Raw genomic sequence first — 23,865 nt, 5'->3', positions numbered from 1 at the left:
AATATACAATATTATAAAATATATTTAACGGTGACTGCATTTTATTACATTTAATCTTGAAAAAAATAATTGCCGATTTTTTGCTTTCTGCATATTTTATTGATTTCGACAATATGGTAAAATACAAAATTATAGTCATTAAAAAGATTTTAAAATTATTATTATTTAATCATTGTATAGTTTTCACATTTAAATAATTTCAATTATTTCCATATGGTTTTAGATTTCTCTGATTGAGGCGAGTCTTTATAATTTATTAACTGCAAATTGAATCGATTCTCAACATTACTTGAGTATAATTTTCTTGGAGATTTCTGAGTGAGCTGTTTAAGAGGTTGCCCAGGTTTCTGGCTTATCATTGGTCTTTTGTAGACACTTTTTGGGGTTTCCTTAAACAATTCGTTTTTATTTGACGATATTTTATTCAGATCAGCTTGAGTGTTGATTTTAACTTTCGCTGTACGCTTATCGGAGTCAATGTTTAAACCATCTTCTTGACTCTTAGAATTCGATTTTGCTGAGTCTTCGAGCTTATCGAAATGTTTGGCTTTAGCCCTAACCATGCCAGCATTCTGAGATCTCAGTCGGGCTATTGACTCACGACCGTTATCCTCATTACTTGGTGTCGCCGCTGCTAAACGACTCGAGAGGCACATTGGCGTACGTTTTACAGAAACTGATTTAGGGGGAAGCATTGGCGTGTTACACATTTCTGGAAATGCATTGGTAGGCTTCACATTATTATATGTTGGAGTATACAAAGCACATTTATATAACTGTGAATTCCGATATTTTGAGTTTAATTTGTCGTTAGTTGCCATCACTGAATGGCAACTAGGTAAACTTTCAAAAAATGTTTCTGCAGGCAGCCAATTTTCTGAAATAACTTCTTCGTTTTGTTTGCTACTTGACTTAAGAGGGGTTACCGCAGTTTCTATTTGATTTGTAGGTAATGGTTTGTTCGGTGGCAGCGATTCATTGATAACAGAGGTACCACTAACGTGCCAAGTTTTAGTTCTAGTAATGCGGGTTCGCTCCTTTGATCGTCGGCGTATTGTTCCTATTTTTCTAGCACTGGGTGATCTAATTACTTGCTGATCGATCCTTCTTGTGATTTTCAGTCCTTTTTTTAGGCTTTGTGCCAGTTGTTCTGTTGCTGCATAAGCTTCAGTCTCAATTAGAATTTTCTCAAATTTATTTTGCACTACTTCGGGACCATTTAGAAGGTTATCAACAGGAGGGTTTGATAACACTTTTTGGCTTACATCTTCAAATTCTTGAGATATCTGATTTTCAATGGCAGTGACACGTTGCTTAATAGCTTCATATTCACTTTTGAATATGTGAATTTTGCCCGAATCTGTGCTCTTATCAAGAGAATTGGGGTTTGAGTCGTCTAACGTTGGTAGTTGGCACATGGCATCATTAAGATCATCTTTTTCAGTATTACTACTGTGAGATATTATTTCTTTTCTTTTGGCTTCTTTTTTGGCCCATCCCGTGTTAACTAGACTCCATCTTCGTTCCATTGTTTGTCCTGTGCTGATCGGAGGATTTTGAATTTGCTGATCACCGGCCAAACTAAGTCTGGACATCTTATTATCCCTGTGAAAGATTAAGGTTTAGTTCAATTCATTTATGTCTTTGTGGTTTATAGGCAACTTACTTCCTCTTCGAATTAAACATTAAGGGTTCTGTAAACTTTCGCTTTTGGGACATAATGGTGGAGAGGGGATTGCTCTGTTTTCCTAAAGGTTGCTTCTTCTTTGAATCATCAAAAACATCATTTTTCTCTGATCCATCGATAGAGCAGTCCAAATTATCTAAACTCCCAATGGCCGATCCAACGATTCTCTTCAGTCCATTAAACATTTCTAATTAAAATTCGTTATTAATTTACTAATTAACAATAACAATATATTTTTAGCTTACCACTTCGTCTTTTCTTCTTTTTATTTGCGGTTTTCATGGCACTGTCTTCAACAGTGGCGTTTCTTTGCTTCAGCTGTGTGTGCATAGTGACACCTAATGATCGCGCTGGCGTGCTTGGATTCTTGGATTTCAGCTGTTCTCTGATATTAGTTGGAATAGTTCCAATATGGTTGGCATTGTGAATCAGAAGTTGTACAACTTTAATATGGTTTTTAAATCTCAAACTATTGAGATCCGAGTATGGCATAATGCTGGGAGCTAACACTATGGCGAGATTCTCTGCTGTCATTTTGTTGATCTCTGCATGTACGGTCACTGTATTGAGAAACTGCATAAAGTAGGCCAATGTATGAAGAGACAGTGCCGGCAAAAGCAAACATGTCAATTCTAAGGATTTTATGCGGTTCCTATCGCCGATCTGTAAGCATCTCAGGAGCGTCTCATGTATAAAAACAGGAATGAGCGGCTCAGGTAGCTCCCGAAAGAAGTAGCTAAGGATATTGGCAATGTCGATTACGCGATGACTTTTACCCAGAGGAAGACCAGCCTCAAGGAATTTCTGCAATTTTCAGAATTGTACTCTCTTTTCAGTTATCACCCACCATAAATACTTACGCGTATTTCCCGCTGCTTAGCCATGGAACCTGCTTTACGGAAGATGCCTTCCGTATCAACATGTTCTAAAATATGACTACACGCTTCGGTTATGAACTGTGGGACCTGAACAACTGTGCCATTTGCCAGAAAGGCATCAGTAAGCCTTAAATTATCTAGTTTCTGGCGGAACAAACGCTGGCTGGACTTGTTCTGAAAAGGAAGCATTTAACTGATATACATATGTATGAAGAATAAATATGCCAAAAAACTCATACCTCAGTCTGTTTTGTTTTCTTCTCCTTGTGCTTTACTCCAATTTCTTTCAATTCGTTAATAATTAAATTAGACAATGCAAATATATTTGACATATTTTCAATTCAACAATTCCACTTTCCTTGCAAATGAAGACTGACGCCGACGCTTCCTCCTCCTTGCACTTACACCTTTGTTTTTTTTTTTGTTGCTTATTTTTTGTAATCTGTGTTAACTGTTTTTATTTACTTTTATTCTACTGGGCTACGATACAACAATCTGTTAACTAATATAATAATTATCATAAATTAATAATATTATTCCTTCGTTGTTTTAAATGGTAGCCTACCATTCCCGCTAGCCGCTATTCACAATTTATCCCTGTTTTCTTGTTTTGCTAAATTGGCAGCACTGAGTGCGCGCCATGTTGACGTTGAACCCAGTGAACATATTTTATGAATTTATATATATACTGGTATACTGTTATGGTTATGAATTATATTAATATATTATTATATATTACATTATTTGAAATTTTGTATTATTTTAATGAATCGATCTGGTTTATATCCGCAAATATAAATCCAGGAATCTTTTACCCGGAATTCATGCCGGTTTGGAGAAGTAATATAGTACTTCTGATACACTCGAAGGGTAAATGTTTACTATTACTACTCGAGATTTCAGTGCTCTGGCAGCCGAATATTGTATTCTAAACTATATTTGTTCTATAAAATCAAGAAATATTGTAAACTCAACAGTATTTTCTTTTGTTGAGAATAGTGCGAACAAAAGATTCAAAAATCCTAAATTCGGCATTTGGCAACACCATCTCAAAATTGAACAGCTTTTTTTAGCCGGAAAAAGCTACTTTTAGCTGTAGTCCCGCTAAAAATATTAATTTTCTTTTGTTAATTACTCAAAAACTACGAAATAAATCGCCAAGGGGCACCTGAGGTCGTGCTCGTGCAATTTTTCTCTTTCGTTTGATACCAAAATTATGTAGTTTAAGCGCGTTTTGGGCCCGAGTAGTAATAGTAAACATTTACCGTTTGCTCACCTCTGATAAATGTATATGTATTAATGTGCAATTGTATAAAAAGGCCTGCACATACATACATAAATACTTACGTACATGTCCATAAATAAAGGAACTTATATCTTATCACGAATTATACGTTTTACAATCCGAACCGGACTGAAAACAAGAAAGCTAAGCTATAGCCAAACGCAGTTCACTGTTGTCAACGAGATGAAAGACACCACGCAAATTCTGTCGCAACTACGGAAGCTGATGCAGCAGCCTTGGCTGCCGGAGGCCAGTTCTTTGTCTGCCTATATTGTGCCTTCGGATGATGCACATCAGAGTGAATACCAATGCCAACACGACGAAAGGCGCGCATTTATTAGTGGATTCGATGGATCTGCGGGAACAGCAGTGATAACTTTGGACAAAGCTCTGTTATGGACTGATGGCCGCTATTATCAGCAAGCGGAGAAACAACTAGACTCCAATTGGACTCTTATGAAGGATGGATTAACTACCACTCCATCGGTAGGGGCTTGGTTAGCCAAGAATCTACCCAAAGGCAGTGCTGTTGGCGTTGATCCAAGGCTCTTTTCTTTCCGTCTATGGAAGCCGATAGAAACTGAACTTATTTCAGCTGGTTTGTTAAACTTTGGATAACATTCTATGTAGAAATAATTTTTACCCATGATCTTCCACAGAGTGCAGTTTGGTGCCCATTGAGAAAAATCTAATTGATGAAGTATGGGGTTCCGATCAACCACCACAAACTTCAAACTCACTTAAGACTTTGGACTTGAAATTTTCTGGACTCACGATTGAGGAAAAATGGAAGATTGTGCGTGAAAAACTGGACGAAAAGAATTCGGATGTTCTAGTTATTAGTGCTCTGGATGAAATAGCGTGTAAGAAACCATCATGAATTTCTTGAATTTTTAGGAATGTAACCTTATTTTAATTTTTTATTTTGTTACAGGGTTTTTAAACATGCGAGGATCCGACATCGATTTTAACCCCGTATTTTTCGCCTATTTAATTATACGTTACGAGGAACTCGTTCTTTATATCGATGATAAAAAATTACCTCAAAATTTCGATCAGCATCAATCTGAAAACAAAGTGAAAATCACCATCAAGCCTTATGCATCGATTGGCCAGGAATTATGTCAACTTGTAAGATTCAATAGAAATATCTGCAATGAAATATCTTAGTCAATCCATTATAAATTGTGATTTAGGTGTCGACTACTAAGGGTAAATTTTGGATTGCGCCGACTAGCAGTTATTATTTAACAGCTTTGGTACCAAAATCCCAACGCCATCAAGAGGTATATTTTTCTTCCTAACCCACCTTAAACCCAACTACTAATAACTTAATTGATCATTCAGATAACCCCAATCTGCTTATTAAAAGCAATCAAAAACGACGTGGAAATCAAGGGATTTGTGAATTCTCATGTACGTGATGGAGTTGCATTGTGTCAGTACTTCGCTTGGCTTGAAAAAAAGGTACAACTGGGTGAAGCAGTCGACGAAATATCCGGAGCTGATAAACTTGAATCGCTGAGAAGGTAAGTTGTAGCTTAGGAATTCATTAAGTAATGCAAAGTTTATTCGCTTCAATGTAAGTGGATTACTCAGCAAGTAATATAATTTTATATAGATAAGGCTTTCTTTATTAAGACATCGAAATGTTGTGGTTTTTGGTGTTAAAGAGGTTTGCTTATCAGGGTGTGATTCTTTTGTATTTTGCTTTATTCAATCTTATCAACAAAATTAGAGGAGCACAACAAATAAAACTATGGATTTTTTTATTAAACAGTCAAATCGCTTTTTATATTTAACAGCACAAAGGATAATTATATTGGACTAAGCTTCGCCACAATAAGTGCTTCTGGACCCAACGGTTCCATTATACATTATCATCCAGCACAAGAAACAAACAGAGCTATCAATGACAAGGAAATCTATTTATGTGACTCGGGTGCTCAGTATTTGTAAGTACATTGCAGACAAAAATGCACATCCTTATATATTTTCTAATGATTTGTTAATCCTATTTATTTTAGGGATGGCACAACAGACGTGACACGTACTCTGCATTTTGGCGAACCGACCCAATTTCAAAAAGAAGCATACACTCGAGTTCTTAAAGGTCAATTAACCTTGGGAGCAACAATCTTTCCCGCAAAAGTAAAGGGGCAAGTGTTGGACACTCTTGCAAGAAAGTCACTCTGGGACGTCGGTTTAGATTACGGTCATGGCACTGGCCACGGTGTTGGTCACTTCTTAAATGTACACGAGGGGCCAATGGGTGTGGGAATTCGACCAATGCCTGATGACCCTGGTCTTCAAGCAAATATGTTTATTTCAAATGGTAAGTTTTTCAACTTTGTTTTTGACAACCGATAAGTGTAATTAGCTTAATTATTACTTGATTATTTGAATTTTAGAACCCGGTTTCTACCAGGATGGAGAGTTTGGAATACGCATTGAAGATATTGTTCAGATAGTTCCAGCACAAATTAAAAATAATTTTGCAAACCGTGGTGCATTGACTTTCCACACAATCACAATGTGCCCAAAACAAACGAAACTTATAATTAAAGAGCTTTTGACCGATCTGGAGGTATGATATGAAAATAATCTAATTTTAGAATGGCGTGTTAATATGTTTTTTATTCTTCAGATCAAGTTACTGAATGAATATCACAAATTGGTGTGGGAAACTCTTTCTCCAATATTACAACAAGAAGGGGATTCATTCACTTTGGAATGGCTGAAAAAGGAAACACAGGCAATATAATATATTTCCTAATACCAGAATATAGTCAAATTCACAGAGCTTCTTGGTATCTTTACGGTTTGACTTTCGTTTGATGTTTTGAATTTTCATGGATCAAACAAGCTTAAGGAATTTACTATGGCTGTTTATCACTGCTGTATACGCGATTTGTTATCAATAATACCTTTGGATGTTTATATGTACAACTGAATAAATATTGTGCTTTACACATACTTAAACAAGTAATGTTCATAAGAAGGACAAAACTTTTAAATTTATTTAATTATACAATATAAAAAAATATTTATTTGTGTCAATTATATGGTGCGAAGATTCCTCGCATAGAAAAGAATAACTAAGTTCCTAAAGCTTTTACCATCCAACATTGGTTACTTCAGGATATGATTTGCTATTTTCATAAAACTGTGCAAACCATAATCGAAATTGTTTGAGGCTCATATCCTCTTTAACCAATAAGGGATTTTTCCGATAAACTTTATGATTCCACATATTCATATCGCGCTCAAACTGAAAATATATTGAAATGTGTTTAGTAAGAATTGATTGTAAAAATACATGAATGGACTAACCATAACACTTTCTCCGAAAATAAAGATCTTCATGAGGGGACCCATCCAACGGGGCCCGTAAAATCGATGTACCACTTTTTGCATTAACGGCTCAACTGGAATAATTGTTTGCAAAATACGGAAATGCCCCAATGTTGGCGAGTACAAAGCCAGATTAACATAAGAGGGACCGATCTAAATTGAATACCAAATTTCATTTAAATATTTTCTTTTGGTAATTGAAGGAAGCTACCTGTTTGCCGGAAACATCCATTTGAAAACAGTAAAGATTCTTAAATATTTCCAATTTATGGCTCAAAGTAACTTCTGCAATATGTTTTTCAGGCCCCTTCGACGAGCTCCAACTGCAAATGGTGTTAACGAACATTTGGTAAATTCAAGTAAATTAATATCACGAGACTTGTGCCTAACCAAGAATATGAAATCAGATATATCTTTCTATGGGGATTGACCACTTTTCAATGTTTATGTCCCATAAGAAAAAAATGAATAGGAAACAAACAAGAGCTCGTGTCTGCATAAAGATTTGCTCACCTTGCTGACCACAGGTGATATCCGAATCTACTTAACATGCTTGTCTTTGGTGTAAGACTTCCGGCAAAAATGCTTTCGTTATGAATAGCTCCAAAGTGGGCAAGATCGGCACCATTTTCTGGTATCTCTTGTATATGGCAATTAACATAAAACTCATTGCGGCCGTGAAAAACAAAATCTTTGTTCATTTTATTAACAGATGCGACAAGATCCCAAGGCTTTTCCGCAGTATCGGCATGATACCATACAAAAATAAAGTCATTGAACTCTTGAGAAGTCCATTTTCTGACTTTCGAGCCCTGAGGAACTGATGAAATACATTTATTTGGGCTTTCGAATATTGTTGCATCTGTAAACCCTTACCTGAAGTGCTGTAGGGTATATGAGTGCATTTGCCATCAGTGCCTCCAAAGCGCCATTGATGAAATGGGCATTCTATGCTGTCGCCAACCACTCGTCCCCCAATTCCCAAATTGGCTCCCAAATGAGGACAGTAAGCGTCCAATATAAACACTTCATTGGTTGCTGTGCGATAAACCACAAAATGTTCTCCCAAACAGGATGTATACTTTACTTCACCAGCCTTCAGGTTCGATGATTCCATAATGCCGTACCAACCATTTGGAAATGGTGGAGGCAATTCTGTAGAGCCAATTTTTCTAGCCTTTCTTAATCGGTTAATTGCATCGCGCTTGTGGGCTCCATTCGAAAGGTTTTCTGACTTTAATACTTCTGTGTAACTGACGTCATTCATATGCTATTAGGTTGAATATAAATCAATATCATTAGAAAATAGTTACTCCATGAGATTTATTTTTAAATGAGCAAATCTTTTCTTATAAGCTAAGATCTAAAATTCATTATAATCATTAACAATCGATTTGGGTCATACTATGTAGTTCATATCATTTTATTATATTATAAATTCAGCATAAATACAAAATATAAAATCTACATACCTTTGTCCAATCGAAGGGTACATAGAACATCCAGTAAAACAATACAGTTATAAGAATAACAGCAAACAAGGCTAATACTACTGAAAGGTCAACATATTCAATCAGTTCACCTACTTGTAAGAACACGAGTGAGTACGACGGAAGATCCATTGTTGTCTAAAAACAAAAAAAAACCAAAAAAAATTAATATTAATACTAACAAGTAGTGCTACAAATTGATTCACTTGAGGTAACGAGTGAGGTGAGTGAGGTGTTTAATAAGTAAGTTTTGTATTTAATATGGCCTCGAACTCAAGTGATTGGGAATTGTCGAAACTTAATACAAAATTGCGATGTGTTCTGTTTTTATATCAGAGGAACTTTAGTTGAGTGTAACGGTGGTTCCTTTAAAGCTTGAGAGTTGACGCATTTGCAAGTACAATGAAAAAATATTCAAAAGTTTTTATAGTATGCTAATTCGTTGTCTTCTCCAGTCCAACTTTAGTTTGTGACAATCTCAAAAAAGGGATTGGGTATGCGCACAAACAAAATACCGGCATTCTTATAAACAGCCTTATCCGGTGCTTCTGGGTAACCGTTGCTCATCTGAATACAGCAGCAACAACAGCAACAGCAACGGCAACGGCAGCAACAATCTTCTTGCATGATACATTTTTAAACTAACAGATGAAATGGAATCACAGATGTACGGATTGTACATTCTGCTGATCAATTAACATACGATCCGTATGTGCATATACTTATTCGGATACACATGCAAGATAGTGAAAATAAACAAAGACTCAATGTGTATTTGTGTGTGTGTACACAGAAAAATAATAGTCTCAGATGGAGGTGAAATTGTTATAGTTTTCATGACGTTCAATCTTTAAAAGTAAAAACATTATTCAATAGTCTCTCTCTCGACCCACCACCACCAGTGATGGATTAAGCCAGCACGGAGCCTGCAGCATTCAAAGAATCCCGAATATAAGTTTCCAATGTGATCCAAAGAAAATCGGTCAAAAAATAGCAACTAAACTAATGATTTTCTCAAACTTTTGTTTAATCTGAATTTTTGTCACACTGTATCTTGGCCAATTTCCAACCGATTTCAAAAAGTTATATCTCAATTTAATTGGAATTTAGCATATTTTTAAACTGCATTAAATATATGGATATATAAAAAATTAAGATTTTTTTCGATTTTTCAAAAAAATCATGATGTATATATACATCACAATTTTTGTCAAAAATCGGCAAAAATTTATTTCTCGAGATTTTAATGCAGATCGAAAGACATTATTCTAACTTGAAAATAAGTACATGAATTATTGAAATACTCCAAAAATTGACTAAATTAGAGCTTGTTGAAATTTGGGTTTATTGGAATAATTTGCGGTTCTTGGGCATTTTTGTCGTCTTGCTTCACATAAGCACTAAATCATTAACCCGACTTACATTCCAATTCAAAATTGAAGTTAATGGTATTAAAAAGGGATATTACTTTATAAAATCGGTTGGAATTTGACCAAGTTATAGATTCGCCAAAATCAAGATTTTAAGAGTAAACGACTAGATCCTCAAGTCCCATAGTATGTGTTAATCCAGCTATGTTGCTAATCCGCCCCTGAACACCACCATACGACAGACTTATGTATGTCAGAGAAATATACTATATATGTACATATTGTATGTAGATCTCAAATCAAGAAAATCACAAGAACTCAAACAGAAATTTATAAGAACATAACTGTTTAATCTGTTCTGATTATCGAAATATCAGGTTCCTTTGACCTCGAACCGGGAAACAAAACGTTGGCAGGGGCTTGACCTAGTATGATGATTGATGATTTATCCAGTTAAATAAACACTTTTCACCGGACGAATGCACTTGAAACTTTTCACACAAATGAAACTTGATATTCCGTTGATTAACATACAATATCATCCTTTTAATTGACTGGAGATTTCGAAATATCTCATACATACTTTCTCACCAACCGTTTGCCAACTTTTGGAGCTCGCACGAACTGACCGCGACACAACTTTGCAAGAACTACCTTAAATATGATTAATCAATGTTACTATAATTGCAGGTGTCCCAGAGAACAGCGCTCCTAGGAATATTGATAGCTTTTAACATTATCACTAAATGTTATCACCATATTCGAAGGTGCGTGCAGGTGTTTAACATTATTGGTATACACTTTGCAAAGAGTTTCACGGAACTCCTCTTAAGCTAACAAAACATGAATCATATTCAACCCAAAAGCATACATTCTTTATCTACAAATATGGTGATTTAATTAGGACATCGAAATCGTTTGCATATAATTGTAATTCTTTTTAGTGAACTGATTTATTCATTGAGTTGATCTCTAAGATCCAGAGATTTGAGGGTATTTTTTATAACGACGTTTAATTGTTTTGATTCAACGACCTAAATACTTTAAGGGTGTCTGAAATTCGGTTTACCATATATTTCAACAGGATTTTGCCTTTAAACCTAGATTTGTCCAATCATTATACCATATAATTGAATTTCAATTAGCTGTGTTCCATGAGTCAGCCACTTGAACGTTTCTTACGAAACCCTTTCAGTTGGCCTGATGCAGTGCCTCGAATGAAATTCTAAAACGATCGAGAACAGCCGACATACCTGACTTATATAAAATAAATTGATTGACATTTCCACCATTAACTAATTCTTTCAGTTTGAAAATATTAACTGTGTATGTACAGAGGTAAAAATACTCATGTTTAATTTATATTTCACAGAGCAGCCGTTATATTGACGATTCAAATAAACCAATATAAATTGGTTGTTGATATGTTGGTGCATTTGCACTGGGCACAAATACTTTATCTAATGATATACGTGAGCGTATGTATGTATTTGTATTTACCAATGGAATAATCATTTAAATAGATTAAAATACATACTTGAAAAATTGTTAAATTCTAATGTAATTAAAAAAATAAATAATAAATTTGCTATAACAATGTGAGCATTGAAGATTTGTGGAATTTTAAAAGTTTTCTATGTAACTATTTTCAATTAAACAATACAATTTAAGCAATACTCAATTTAATACGTTTTAGTATTCAGAATTCACACAGTTTTTGAGCAACTGGGCCTATAGGATATATGTATGGATATTCTATGTATATTTCAAGCATTAAAAACAAAATGCAACTCTTTGAATTTGGTTGCCTGCGTGATACCCTGCATCAAATTAATTAATTTTACAGAAGCTTTTCATTCTCTTTTATTAGTTTAAACAATCTAAATACATGCTGGATGAAGAACTGTATTGAAATCGTGTATTTGATACCCATTAAATGGCCATGTATGCTTGAAGAGTGAAATATTCAAAGTTAAAAAAAAAATATATATAACATTGTTTTTATTTTCGAAACCGTAACAATGTCATTGAGCTCTTTGTTCTAAGCTTATTCTAATGATAAACATATTTGAACTCTAACAGAAAACCAAAGAAATCTAACGATAAAAGAATTGAATTGTTGGCAATGTAATAGGAAAATACTTGTACGAGTTTTTGAAAATTGTGCTAAATGGAAATGCGATCTTATTACACTGAATAGTTTTTGAAATGTGAATATGTAAATACAAAAGATGTAAATTGATCAAAACGAAAATGAAAACAGTTCAGTTTGTATCAGAATATGTATTATTTACGTAAATTTAGTCCATGGTCCAGCTCAATAGGTTCTATGTGAATTAATTTATATAAAATATTGAAAAAACTGGTTTTTCATAACCTTGGCCTGCATACACAATTGCACACACACATACACTTAAATACATTTGCGTATGTGTAACAAACCATAGGATCGAAGGAACTATATATGTTCAGTATACTCTTACCAATAAATAAAACACTTTTAAAAAACAATTTTATACAATTAGTTCTTACTTAATGTTGACTGATTCTTGTTTGTGTTTAATATTGGCTTTTTAAATTATTAACTTCTTGATTCCGTCTCTCAGTAAATTGTGGAATATAAAATCAACTGTCTGTCTACAGAAGTATGACATAACTTTAGTCTCAATTGTCTTAATTTTTGTGCAAAAACAAAAGCAAAGAATAAAAACTCAAAGCACATGAAAAACTTAGGAATTGCAGTGAAACCTGATGCCTTTTTCCGAATACCTTTTCATAATATTCACAAGAGTTTCGTTCGAAAGGAAGCAAAAAATTGGTTTCTGTTATATATGAATGTTCATTTATCAATTTTACGTCAGTACGGCGAGATACGTTGACATAGCTAAATCGCGTTGCAATCGCGATCGAACGTCTATAATATGGATCTATATGTTAAGAATTGACTTTTTAGTGGAAATGATAAATCTAATACAATATATTAGGTAAAATGACTAGTGAGAGTCCGTAAAACTAGTGGCCCCTATTCAGACCACCAGTCTTAAAACCCAAACTCTGCATCTATTGCATACCATGTCGTATGAGTGATTTTTCTTTTAAGCCTCTGAAGAATCCAAAATTGAATCTCGCGAGAGTTTAAAAAAGTAAACTATTTCAGTCTATGATAATCGAGCTTGTTTTCTTGAGAAAATCATTAAAAATCACCAAAAAATTTCACTTCGTTTACAAGGAAAAATAACCAGTCCACCTCACATATGCAGAGTGGTACAAATACATATACATACACATGCATGTATATATATCACACACTTTTGTATTATCAGCAGTTTGAAATTGGTCTTCATAATACCCTTTTTATTTTCTGAACGGGTGTATTCATTTTAATGGGGTTTCATGACATAAAAAGTAAATGTAAGGCCATAAAATCAAATGAAAATATTATAACGGAAATTAAACAAATTAACAGAATAATCGTTTAAGAACAGGAGTGCTAAATTTTTTATGGGTTTTCAGTTGTGTAGGGTCAGCATTTTATTTATTTTTTGTTTGATTTCGGTTTTGGAAAATTGCTTATTTATAAATAAAGACACACGCATGTTTCCATCTACATACATACATACATACATACATACATATGCATGTGGGTAACTTAATTTAAAAAGTACATACAACGGCTCAACAAATATCTTGACACCTTCCAAAACAAAAGGGAAATAAGGCAACACAGGCAGACGGAAGTATTTGGTTTGATCAGTCCATCGATATGGAGACACCTAGATCAATCTTCACTGCATTAATGAGCATCTCTCCAAAGACGCATGTGACGTCAGCGAAACGTGTCGTGGCTTGTTTATCACACACATGTGTTTTGACCGTTTTTTTTAAAACTTGAATATATTTGAAAACTCAATGTAGGATAAATAAAAATTGATGTCAAAGCTGGACATCGCCTTATACGGAATTATTTATAATTTCTTCTAAAATTCTCAAGTTATTATTTTTGTTTAATCTGAATTTTTGTCACGCTGTATCTTGGCCAATTTCTAACCGATTTCAAAAAGTTATATCTCAATTTAATTGGAATTTAGCATACTTTCAAATTGCATTAAATATTTGGATATTTAAAAAATTAAGATTTTTTTCGATTTTTCAAAAAAATCATGATGTATACATCACAATTTTTGTCAAAAATTGGCAAAAATTTATTTCTCGAGATTTTAATGCAGATCGAAAGAGATTATTCTAAATTGAAAATAAGTACATGAATTTTTGAAATACTCCAAAAATTGACCAAATTAGAGCTTGTTGAAATTTGGGTTTATTGGAATAATTTGCGGTTCTTGGGCATTTTTGTCGTCTTGCTTCACATAAGCACTAAATCATTAACCCGACTTACATTCCAATGTAAAATTGAAGTTACAGGTATCAAAAAGATATATTACTTTCTAATATCGGTTGGAATTTGGCCAAGTTATAGATTCGCCAAAATCAAGATTAAGAGTAAACGACTAGATCCTCAAGTCCCATAGTATGTGTTAATCCAGCTATGTTGCTAATCCGCCCCTGAACACCACCATACGACACTCTTATGTATGTCACAGAAATATACTATATGTGTACATATTGTAAGTAGATCTTTTCTATTTGAAAACTCAATGTAGGATAAATAAAAATTGATGTCAAAGCTGGACATCGCCTTATACGCAATTATTTATAATTTCTTCTGTAATTCTTAAGATATTAGCTTGTTATCTCCTATAGACAAATTGTAAGTAGGAAAGTTGGAAAGCTAGAAACATCATATGTGTATTATTTAAAGCCTAAAGTCCGTTCAGAAATGGAACAAGAAACCATTCTATCATATGTATGTACATATTTTTCACAACTTCCTTTTCCTTGACAAAGGTCTTTTCCAATTATATATTCATTCTCTGTGTGTGTGTGTGTGAATAACTGATTAGAGTATCCAAACTTCCGCACAACTATTCATTAAGCCTGCCAATAAATTTTTGCTATACGTACATACCTATACACATGCATATATCTACGTATTTTTTTGATAAATATATTTCCCTTTAAAATTTATACACATGTACACAGTGTACGAACTTGTATAAATAAGAACTTCATATAAACGTCATATATATATGTACATATATAGGTATGTAGGTATGTAGCTATTCTCGGTGTATGTATGTAGATTTATTTTCTGTAATTTTCTGCTCTTCGACTTCAAGAAAGTACTTTAAAAATCAGAAGATTCAGAGAGCGAACACCGAGACGAGGATTGGTGTTCAGTCTGTGCCTATAAAAACTCGCCATCGACGATTTTCCGTTTAGTCGAGAATATTGAGTAAGCTGGTCTGCTCTGCGTGTTTCTTTTTTCTTCCACGTTCTTAAATCGCAAAAGCCAAAAAAAAATACAAAAATTGTATCCATCATCATGATTTTTGCATTGTGGTATTCGTTAGTCGGCATGTTATTTACCATAACATTTATATCTTATGTGTTAATTATGATAAAAACGAAGAGAAAAGCCTCCGTCCTTCAGGGAGGACACTTGTCATCGGAAAAAAGAGTTTGCAAATTCAAGCAGGCTCCTGGACCACAGCCATGGCCAATAATTGGAAACCTAGACATTCTCGGACAATTTAAGCATAATCCGTTTGAAGGATTCGGTGAATTAACAAAAAAATACGGTGATATTTACTCATTGACCCTTGGTCATACACGATGCCTGGTTGTTAATAATCTGGAGCTGATACGTGAAGTTCTCAATCAAAATGGAAAATTTTTTGGCGGACGACCGGACTTTTTGCGGTATCACAAACTCTTTGGTGGCGATCGAAATAACTGTAAGTAATTAAGAATCCTTTCGGAAGGAATGATCAAATGTAGGCTGTTTTGTAGATGAAATTTCTGGCATTTTCAAGATATGTAGACTCTCTGATACAAGCTTAGGTTCTCAAATGAAAAGCCTGTAAGAAGCTATCTTTATACATGCCTTAAAGGAAATTTAGATAAGTTTTAAGATAGTTATCACTGATATGTCCGGACTCCCACAGCTTCTGACGAGTTTTTACAGTCGTCTGGAAGTTTCTTTTTACTTTAAAACGTTTATAGGCAAAGCTTTTTGAACTCTCTATCCGAAGGACTACAGAATAACGATTTCAGCAGTTTATCAAAGTCTTCACCAGTTTAAGGGTCTATATAGATTTTTAGCACTTTTCAATGTTTAAAATAACTTCAGTTCTTAATTACAAATGAGCACTTTAAAGTTTACTTTGAATTTAAGTGAGCCTTAGAATTGAATTGGCTTTTTTATGTTTATATGCTTAACTTATAAAAGTCCTTCTTCATTGCACTTAAAAAGGATACATTGTTTTCTATTTATTTTGATTTGCAGCACTGGCCTTGTGCGACTGGTCACAACTGCAGACAAAGAGACGTAATTTGGCGAGACGCCATTGCTCGCCACGTGAATCCTCGTCGTTTTTCACAAAGATGTCCCAAATAGGCTGCAATGAAATCGATAACTTAATGCACGAATTGGGCCAGGCGATTGTGCCAGGAGAGTCCTTTGATATAAAACCTCTGATTCTGGAAGCGAGCGCCAACATGTTTAGCCAGTATATGTGCTCAACGCGCTTCGACTATGACGATACGGAATTCAAGCAGATTGTCAGATATTTCGATGAGATATTCTGGGAAATTAATCAAGGATACCCATTGGATTTTCTGCCATGGCTATTGCCGTTCTATAAGAATCATACCAAAAAAATTGTACATTGGTCAACAACAATACGAAAGTTTATTTTGGATCGGGTCATCAATCAGAGGGAATTGAATATCGATTTAGATGAACCGGATAATGACTTTACGGATGCATTACTGAAAAGTCTAAAGGAAGATAAAAATGTATCCCGCAACACAATTATTTTCATGTTGGAAGACTTTATCGGTGGACATTCGGCTGTTGGCAACCTCGTTATGTTGGCCTTATCGTATATTGCCAAAAATCCAACAATTGGCCATCGTATTCAGAACGAAGTGGATTTCGTTTCGAATAATGGAAAACGTAAGATTAATTTGTACGATATGGATGCAATGCCCTATACTATGGCCACAATATTCGAAGTATTGCGCTACTCTTCATCACCCATTGTGCCACATGTGGCCACCGAGGACAGCGTGATTGCGGGATACGGGGTCACGAGTGGCACTATTGTCTTTATCAATAATTACATACTCAATATGAGTGAAAAGAATTGGACCAGTCCAGATCATTTTGAGCCAGAAAGATTTTTGGAGGAGAAAATCGAGAGTCAGGGTAAATCGGAAAAGTCATTTGAAAAGAGACGAAGCTCACAGGGATCCGATTCGGGTGTAGAATTTGAAAAGGAAGCCACGATGTCGACTGCTACTCAAGAACCAGTCAAAATCAACGGAGCGTGCAACAGACCAAATGTATATCAGCTAAGGAAGAATATTCCATACTTTCTGCCATTTAGCATTGGCAAACGTACTTGCATAGGTCAAAACTTGGTAAGAGGATTTGGTTTCATTCTACTAGCAAATATCATACAGTCATATAATATAAATAGTGTGGATCTCTCCACTATAAAGATATATCCAGCATGTGTAGCTTTGCCGGCCAATTGTTATCCCTTAACATTGGCACCAAGAGTTTGAAAAGTTTAAACATTCAGATGAACATTTTTACAAATAGACTTCACGGACTTTAGTAACTTTAATATGTCTCCCTATAAGATGGAGATAAAATGTAAATTTCTTTAAAAAAAATTTAACTTATTTACCATCATTGTACTTAAAAACAAAAAATGATAACAATGCACTGATATATGATCTTGATTCTACCTTTTCGTGATCACTATATCGTTATGGTTTTAATCAAATGATACCATTCTATTAGTATTTTAGATATTAAAGCATCAAGCACAATATATAATCAGAGTCCAGTTCAAATTAAACTAGATTACATGTATGTATAGCTAAGCAAACTAAACTAAATACGTAAATATTTTTTGTTAAAGACTGAAAAAGTTTACTTTATTATTTATTGAAATGGCTAATAAAATGTCTTATTACTTTAATTATAATATTATTTTAAATTTGATTGGTTTTACGTTACACGTAGACTCCTGTGTGTTGGTCTCTATAATAATGCATTTTGGTTGAACGGCCAATATACATATACTCCCCTCTTAAGGTCTGATTATAAAATTTATTTATTGTTTTGAACAAACAAATGGTGCAGTCAAATAATGTAAAATTAACAAAATATTAATAGTTTTACCGAAATGTCAAAGCACAGTCCTCAAATTATACATAAATATAAATATTTAAATTATAAAAATATATAAGTTGGTGTATTAACAACTTTATAAAATATATAATTCAATAAAACTTAAACAAAAACTAATTAAATGATTTACCGATGTGTTAGCTATGCTTTTTATATACCGAGATTTGCTTTACTTAGACTGAGCGTCGTCAAACTACTAAGTTTAGTTGCATTTTGCTCATCAAACCTGAAAGCTCTTAGTACTGTGGTTAAATATTTTTAATTTTTGTAGAATAAAGCAAATTACCAATTTATTTCATCCTTATGTAAGTTAAGTGATGTCCTAGATTTGTTTGGTTTTGAATTTTTCTACAAAAATAAATTGAAATTCATAAAAAAATATCTATTAATTAAATCAAATTTCATAAATAAGAATTTTCCAGTGTTCTACTGCTCATATCTGAGAATCTTTCTTCTTTGTATTAACGAGCAGCAATTAAATACGCAAGACAGGAGCGAAATTTAAATGAAGCTGACAAAAATATATATATGCATGTGTATGTGTGGGTAGATCAGAGGACAGGCCAAAGCGAAATCAATTTGCGGTGACAATTTTTCCAATAATTTAATTTAATTTTATGTAAAGACTAATACTAAACTCCCCCTCGCAGATAAGTATACTCACTTATGAAGTGATTCTTGAGCCGAGTGGAAGAGTTAATTGGAGGTTCTACTGAAATCAGTTACAGAGATGACCTACATTGCATTTGCAACGGTCAAAAGACGGTGGAGAGACTTTTAATGCTATTACGTTTTTGAATTATGTATTTTTTTCTTACAAATTCCTTCAGAATAAAGATAATTTTGTCTATAATTGGATTTGAATTCTCAAATTAGTTAAACCTTGTGTTATTTGCCTTCATTTTAAATTAATTGTTTATATATTTTTTATTTATCAAGCAACTGTTTTGTTCTAGTGCGCATATAGAAATGTTTGCAGTATTTATGTCTGTGCATATACATATTATATTGTATAATGTAGGTATGTATGTGTATTGTATAATTTTATAATACTTTAATGAAATCGAGATGTAACACTACTTAAACGGCGTCAGCAGGACTTTGGAATTCAGATAGGGCGTGTATTGGGTTTTGAACCTTCTTCTGTGATCCCTTTCGAACCTTTGCTCTAACTTCTTCTGGTTTCTCTGGTCTTACCAATGGTTTCTTCTCAGGTGCTTTCATCTTCCATACCACAATTGGAGACTAAAATATAATTGTTGTCATTAATATACCATGTTGACGACTTTCTTTTGTCATTTCAATAAATGTTAATTAGATTCGTTGTACTTACAGTCACAGTTCCTTGTCTGGTATACTTGGTTGATGCGACATACGAGTATTTAACGGTAAGGACAACCGCATTCATTAAATTTTTAGCTGCTTGAATCAAAGAAGTCGCACTATCCAACTAAAAAAAGATAATAATACACATATTGTTACACAAATTTGAATTACTTTAAATTGCAATTAATTCAAACTTACCCCGGAAACTATTAGTTCACCGCTAATATTTTGAACATCCGCCTTGACCTTGGATGTTATCTGAATTTGATGACAATAGAGAGCAATGCGTTGCAAATACGCCAGCAAGTCCTTTTTGGTACTACTTTCCGGGCATTGCTCTGCTATTTCACGTGTTAATTTGTCGAGCTTAGTTCCAGCTTCTGAGATTTTTTTAGCAGCATTAATAACGTCCATTGTGGTCTTCAAAGGTCCACGTCCTCTGCAAGAATTTTGTATACATTCATGTTTTTGTGACTAGTTGTAATGATTGTTACGTACCTGGTGAAATCTGTCATCTCCATCATGATCATACACATATGTTTAGCCAAAAATATGATGTCATTGCCAGTATCATCCCATTTCGCGACTTCTGAATCGAATGTTAGCTTTTCCCTACGGAAGAGCTCAACCTGTTGAGCAATCTTCTGTTTGTCCTCCTCTGTCATTTTACGCATTGCCTCCTAAATTAGTTAAGACAAAAAAGTGTTGTATTAAGTAAGTTGCCGTTTAATTGTTATTAAAATCAACTTACCCTAGCAGTACAAATACCACTAATATCTGGATACTCGTCAACTGTCTGATCACCAGTATGGGCACTTGCTAAACATTAAGAAAAATATAAAAAACAAGTATGTATCAACCACATTATAACTGATGATATACAAATACTTACACCGACTACGTGTCTCCAAAGTCATATCCTCAACGGGTTCAAACTCAGTATCTGTATCTAAGTCTTCCGAGCTCTAAAACACAAAACACAATTATATTAGTATTTTTTTAAAAATTGCCCACTATACACATTCTGTTGATCTTTTCCTTATTTCAATTGTATACTTACTCGATTCATTAAAACTGCGCGGCGAATTTCACGTACACCATCATAAACCAAACGAGAGGCGTCTATAAAGTCATTCTCGTCAACATCTTTGTTTGTATTATTTGAAAGTGCTTCGACGGCGGCATCAACTCTCTGATCAAATTTAGTCATCACTGCAATACAAAAATAAAACAATATTATAGATAAAAGCTTTTCCATATGAAAATCATCATTGGGAGTAGTAAATTTAAGGGGTAACGATGCTATGCCAAATTTAAGTAAAAGGTTGATACACACCTTGCTCTCTAAGAACTTTGACGGCTTCCAACACCCGCTTGGTATAAATACACGGCTCATAGTTGTCCATTTCAGCTTCAACGACATTGCAAACACGGGCCGAACGACCTTGAATAGCCCCAGCGGTGGCACGCAAATCTCTGGCATCACCAACTTGCAAGGCCATTACGCATTTGTTTACATCCTCCAGAATATGATTTTCAGAAACAGCCAAAAAGTCGTCAATAGTTGTAATGTCATCAACGGCTTCTGTTAAAATGCGAACTTGCACCTCCCACGCCTGTCGATAGGCGGTCATATTTTCTTGAGCTACTTTCGAATTAGGACGCACAGTCAGTATTGAAGCAGCGTTGATAACTTGGGGGCATAGACTTTCAATTTGCGCTGCAGCATATCGAACCATTTTAACACCATCTTCGTTGTTCGACATGCTACAAACGAGATTGGCAACTTCAACCAGCTTTTCAGCATGTTTAGTGAAAATGTCGGCCTTTTCGCGAACTTTTTTCTCATTTCCTGATTTGGCAGCCTCAATCAAATCAATTAAAGGAGTTGTCGTCTCCAAAAATGAATCGGAAACATGATCAACCACAGCTTTACGTAGTTGTCTACGAAGATCTCTTGTTTTGCGACACATTTGATCAATTGCACGATCTAGCCCTGGGGTATTGTCTTTTTGTCCCATCTGTAAGAGTGTTGTTTGTTAAATACAGTTCAACACAAAGTGAATAGACAGAAATCTAAAACTCACATTGGACATATATTCAGAGAGCAAATCTTGTAAAGCTTGTCGCACAGCATTACATTCGGCAACAATTCGTTCACGACGCTCATCTCTGGTACAATCCGCATCCGCCATTAGGGCAGCTGCGCTTATGATACTTTCCAAGCGTTCTTCTAGCAGTTGACGAGACCGTTTCTCACTGTATGTCATTGGATCCATTACAATGCCCTCCTGCCATTTAAGTAGAACATTTAATTATTATGTTGATGAAAGTAAAACAGAACAACTTACGTCAAAATCGTCCAAAGCAGCAGCAAGCTCACCAGCTCCGCTGTAAACATCCGTGGGCTGGGATGACTTGCCTTGGGCTACGTCACTTATGGTGTTTACAGCATCGCAAACTTGTTTTAAAATGAAATCCCGATTGACTTTAGCCAGATCCAGCTCAGGGTGGCGAACATAGACCTTAGATGCAGTCAACAACATAGTGGAATGCTTTTTCAACATTGCTCGAGCCGCTGCCAAATCGTCACGCAATTGTGGATCTTTTAGCTCTTGTTGGCGTTTAGCTGCTTGTTTTATCAATTCACCAGCATTTCGTCCAAATTGCTTTAAAAAATGCATAAATTGTTTATTTATACTTGTAAAATAAGATGGGATAACACTGTGCGACCTACCCTCATATTATCCATTAGCTCATCTTGGCTCGATGCATTCTTCAGTTTATTCAAATCATCCTCAACAATGTGAAGAGATTTTAGCAAGAGATGAACATCAACCATATCGGCAAGAATTAGCAGCCGAGTAACAGCTGAAAGGAGATTCCTAGCGGCTCGCACCATATTGCCACGTTTTAAAGAACTGCATGGATCTTCCGAAAATTCTCGGGCCGCAATGCTCATAGCGTCTCCAGTTTTGCGAACCTCATCCACGGCAGTGAGCATTTCTTGGGTAATATCTGGATTTTCATATGCAATTTGATCCCCCTTTTGAATAAAATTTTCCGTAGCCTTTTCGACAGCTGCAACCAATGCACTGGCCCGCTTTGATTTGCCTTGAATGAGTTAACAAAGTAAAACAAAAAACAACCGTAAATTAATTAAGTTTTTTAACAAATTATTCACCAATCAGTCCATCAAAATTTGTGAAAAGATTGTCTAAAATTGTAAACGTTCCCCAATTCTGAGCGGCTTTTGCTATTTAAACATACAATGTTTTGTTTCTCATTGAGTATCGGTATATGTTGATACATATATGTATATACATACGTATGTATATGTATATGTATGTACCCAGCTTTTGTCACCGCAAACAAAAACTATTCAACTCAATCAATGTTTCATTCGTCATGTTTAGCTTTCACACAGGTTTAGATACATTTGTACACAAATACATATGTATTTTTCATGCTTTATGCTCTATGTGTACTATATGTATTTATGCACAAGCACTGTATACATAATTGTGTATGTATGTATGTAAATGGGCTAATTTCGAAATGCATACATACTCATATTTATGTACACATATGAATGTATGTAAGCAATGAAGCTAATTTGCACTGTTAAGATACAAACCGATGTCTCAGATACTTACATACATACATACAGATTGTGTGTAAGTATTACATTGTGCACTAGGCGGACAGTTTCTTTCTTACCTTTCTTCTTTTTGCTTGGGCCTTTCGTATTCACAAGCGTTGTCACCTGCAAAACCAATGGCTCCAGTGTTTTCTCCACAGACATTGTACGAATTTCCAAGTTTTTGGGATCCCATTTTAATGCAATCTGCCCGAAATCTGTTAACGTTCCCATTTTCTTAATAAAGTAAAAGTTATTATAGATTTAATCGCTTTTTATTAAACGCTATTTCTCATAAAATGACGACGCCTTCTTTCGATAATATTTTTTTCCGATTATTCCCAACGTTTCCAGTTAAAGTGGTACAGTGGCACTGGAACATACACTGCATGTCACGTATATATAAACCTTTAACAAAAACCATTTCAAGGGATCTAACATTTCTTTTTATAGTAAAATACTTTACTCTTTTTTATTTGTGAAGTATAGGAACGTCTTCTCGATTAGCT

General features: G+C 34.6%; 5 protein-coding genes across 6 annotated transcripts; 2 read left to right on the top strand and 3 right to left on the bottom strand.

Moving 5' to 3' along the window:
• Window positions 1-76: 76 nt before the first annotated feature.
• On the bottom strand, window positions 77-3,223 carry LOC137585861 (rho GTPase-activating protein 11A-like). Its single transcript, XM_068301849.1, has 6 exons — window positions 3,131-3,223; window positions 2,805-3,067; window positions 2,548-2,739; window positions 1,933-2,491; window positions 1,667-1,874; window positions 77-1,605 (listed from the first exon to the last, which is right to left on the bottom strand). The coding sequence occupies exons 2-6, from the start codon at window positions 2,895-2,897 to the stop codon at window positions 204-206; spliced, it is 2,454 nt and encodes an 817-aa protein (XP_068157950.1). The 5' UTR covers window positions 2,898-3,067; window positions 3,131-3,223; the 3' UTR covers window positions 77-203.
• Window positions 3,224-3,864: 641 nt separating this feature from the next.
• ApepP (Aminopeptidase P) lies at window positions 3,865-6,839 on the top strand. Its single transcript, XM_068299185.1, has 9 exons — window positions 3,865-4,448; window positions 4,510-4,713; window positions 4,785-4,981; window positions 5,047-5,136; window positions 5,198-5,379; window positions 5,656-5,805; window positions 5,878-6,185; window positions 6,262-6,437; window positions 6,498-6,839. The coding sequence occupies exons 1-9, from the start codon at window positions 3,917-3,919 to the stop codon at window positions 6,612-6,614; spliced, it is 1,956 nt and encodes a 651-aa protein (XP_068155286.1). The 5' UTR covers window positions 3,865-3,916; the 3' UTR covers window positions 6,615-6,839.
• On the bottom strand, window positions 6,787-10,730 carry nvd (neverland). 2 transcript variants are annotated; one of them, XM_068300900.1, is made up of 7 exons: window positions 10,648-10,730; window positions 8,677-8,832; window positions 8,081-8,474; window positions 7,718-8,024; window positions 7,416-7,527; window positions 7,184-7,357; window positions 6,787-7,121 (listed from the first exon to the last, which is right to left on the bottom strand). In XM_068300900.1, the coding sequence occupies exons 2-7, from the start codon at window positions 8,824-8,826 to the stop codon at window positions 6,966-6,968; spliced, it is 1,293 nt and encodes a 430-aa protein (XP_068157001.1). In that variant the 5' UTR covers window positions 8,827-8,832; window positions 10,648-10,730; the 3' UTR covers window positions 6,787-6,965. The 2 variants fall into 2 exon arrangements, with proteins under 2 accessions (XP_068157001.1, XP_068157002.1); XM_068300901.1 differs by having other exon boundaries at window positions 10,660-10,671.
• Window positions 10,731-15,194: 4,464 nt separating this feature from the next.
• LOC137584113 (cytochrome P450 307a1-like) lies at window positions 15,195-18,396 on the top strand. The gene is made up of 2 exons (XM_068299360.1): window positions 15,195-15,919; window positions 16,471-18,396. Exons 1-2 carry the CDS (start codon window positions 15,508-15,510, stop codon window positions 17,754-17,756), a joined length of 1,698 nt encoding a protein of 565 aa, XP_068155461.1. The 5' UTR covers window positions 15,195-15,507; the 3' UTR covers window positions 17,757-18,396.
• Window positions 18,397-19,291: 895 nt separating this feature from the next.
• On the bottom strand, window positions 19,292-23,688 carry alpha-Cat (catenin alpha). Its single transcript, XM_068300567.1, has 12 exons — window positions 23,437-23,688; window positions 22,454-22,830; window positions 22,068-22,385; window positions 21,804-22,007; window positions 21,053-21,737; window positions 20,777-20,928; window positions 20,609-20,681; window positions 20,468-20,535; window positions 20,215-20,396; window positions 19,915-20,155; window positions 19,724-19,840; window positions 19,292-19,635 (listed from the first exon to the last, which is right to left on the bottom strand). The coding sequence occupies exons 1-12, from the start codon at window positions 23,588-23,590 to the stop codon at window positions 19,471-19,473; spliced, it is 2,736 nt and encodes a 911-aa protein (XP_068156668.1). The 5' UTR covers window positions 23,591-23,688; the 3' UTR covers window positions 19,292-19,470.
• Between the last annotated feature and the right edge of the window lie 177 nt (window positions 23,689-23,865).

Source organism: Drosophila tropicalis, unplaced genomic scaffold, assembly GCF_018151085.1.
Source record: "Drosophila tropicalis isolate 14030-0801.00 unplaced genomic scaffold, ASM1815108v1 contig_878, whole genome shotgun sequence".
NCBI lineage: Eukaryota > Metazoa > Arthropoda > Insecta > Diptera > Drosophilidae > Drosophila > Drosophila tropicalis.
The sequence above is the reverse complement of the archived record's forward strand: the minus strand, read 5'-3'. Positions and strand labels throughout refer to the sequence as shown.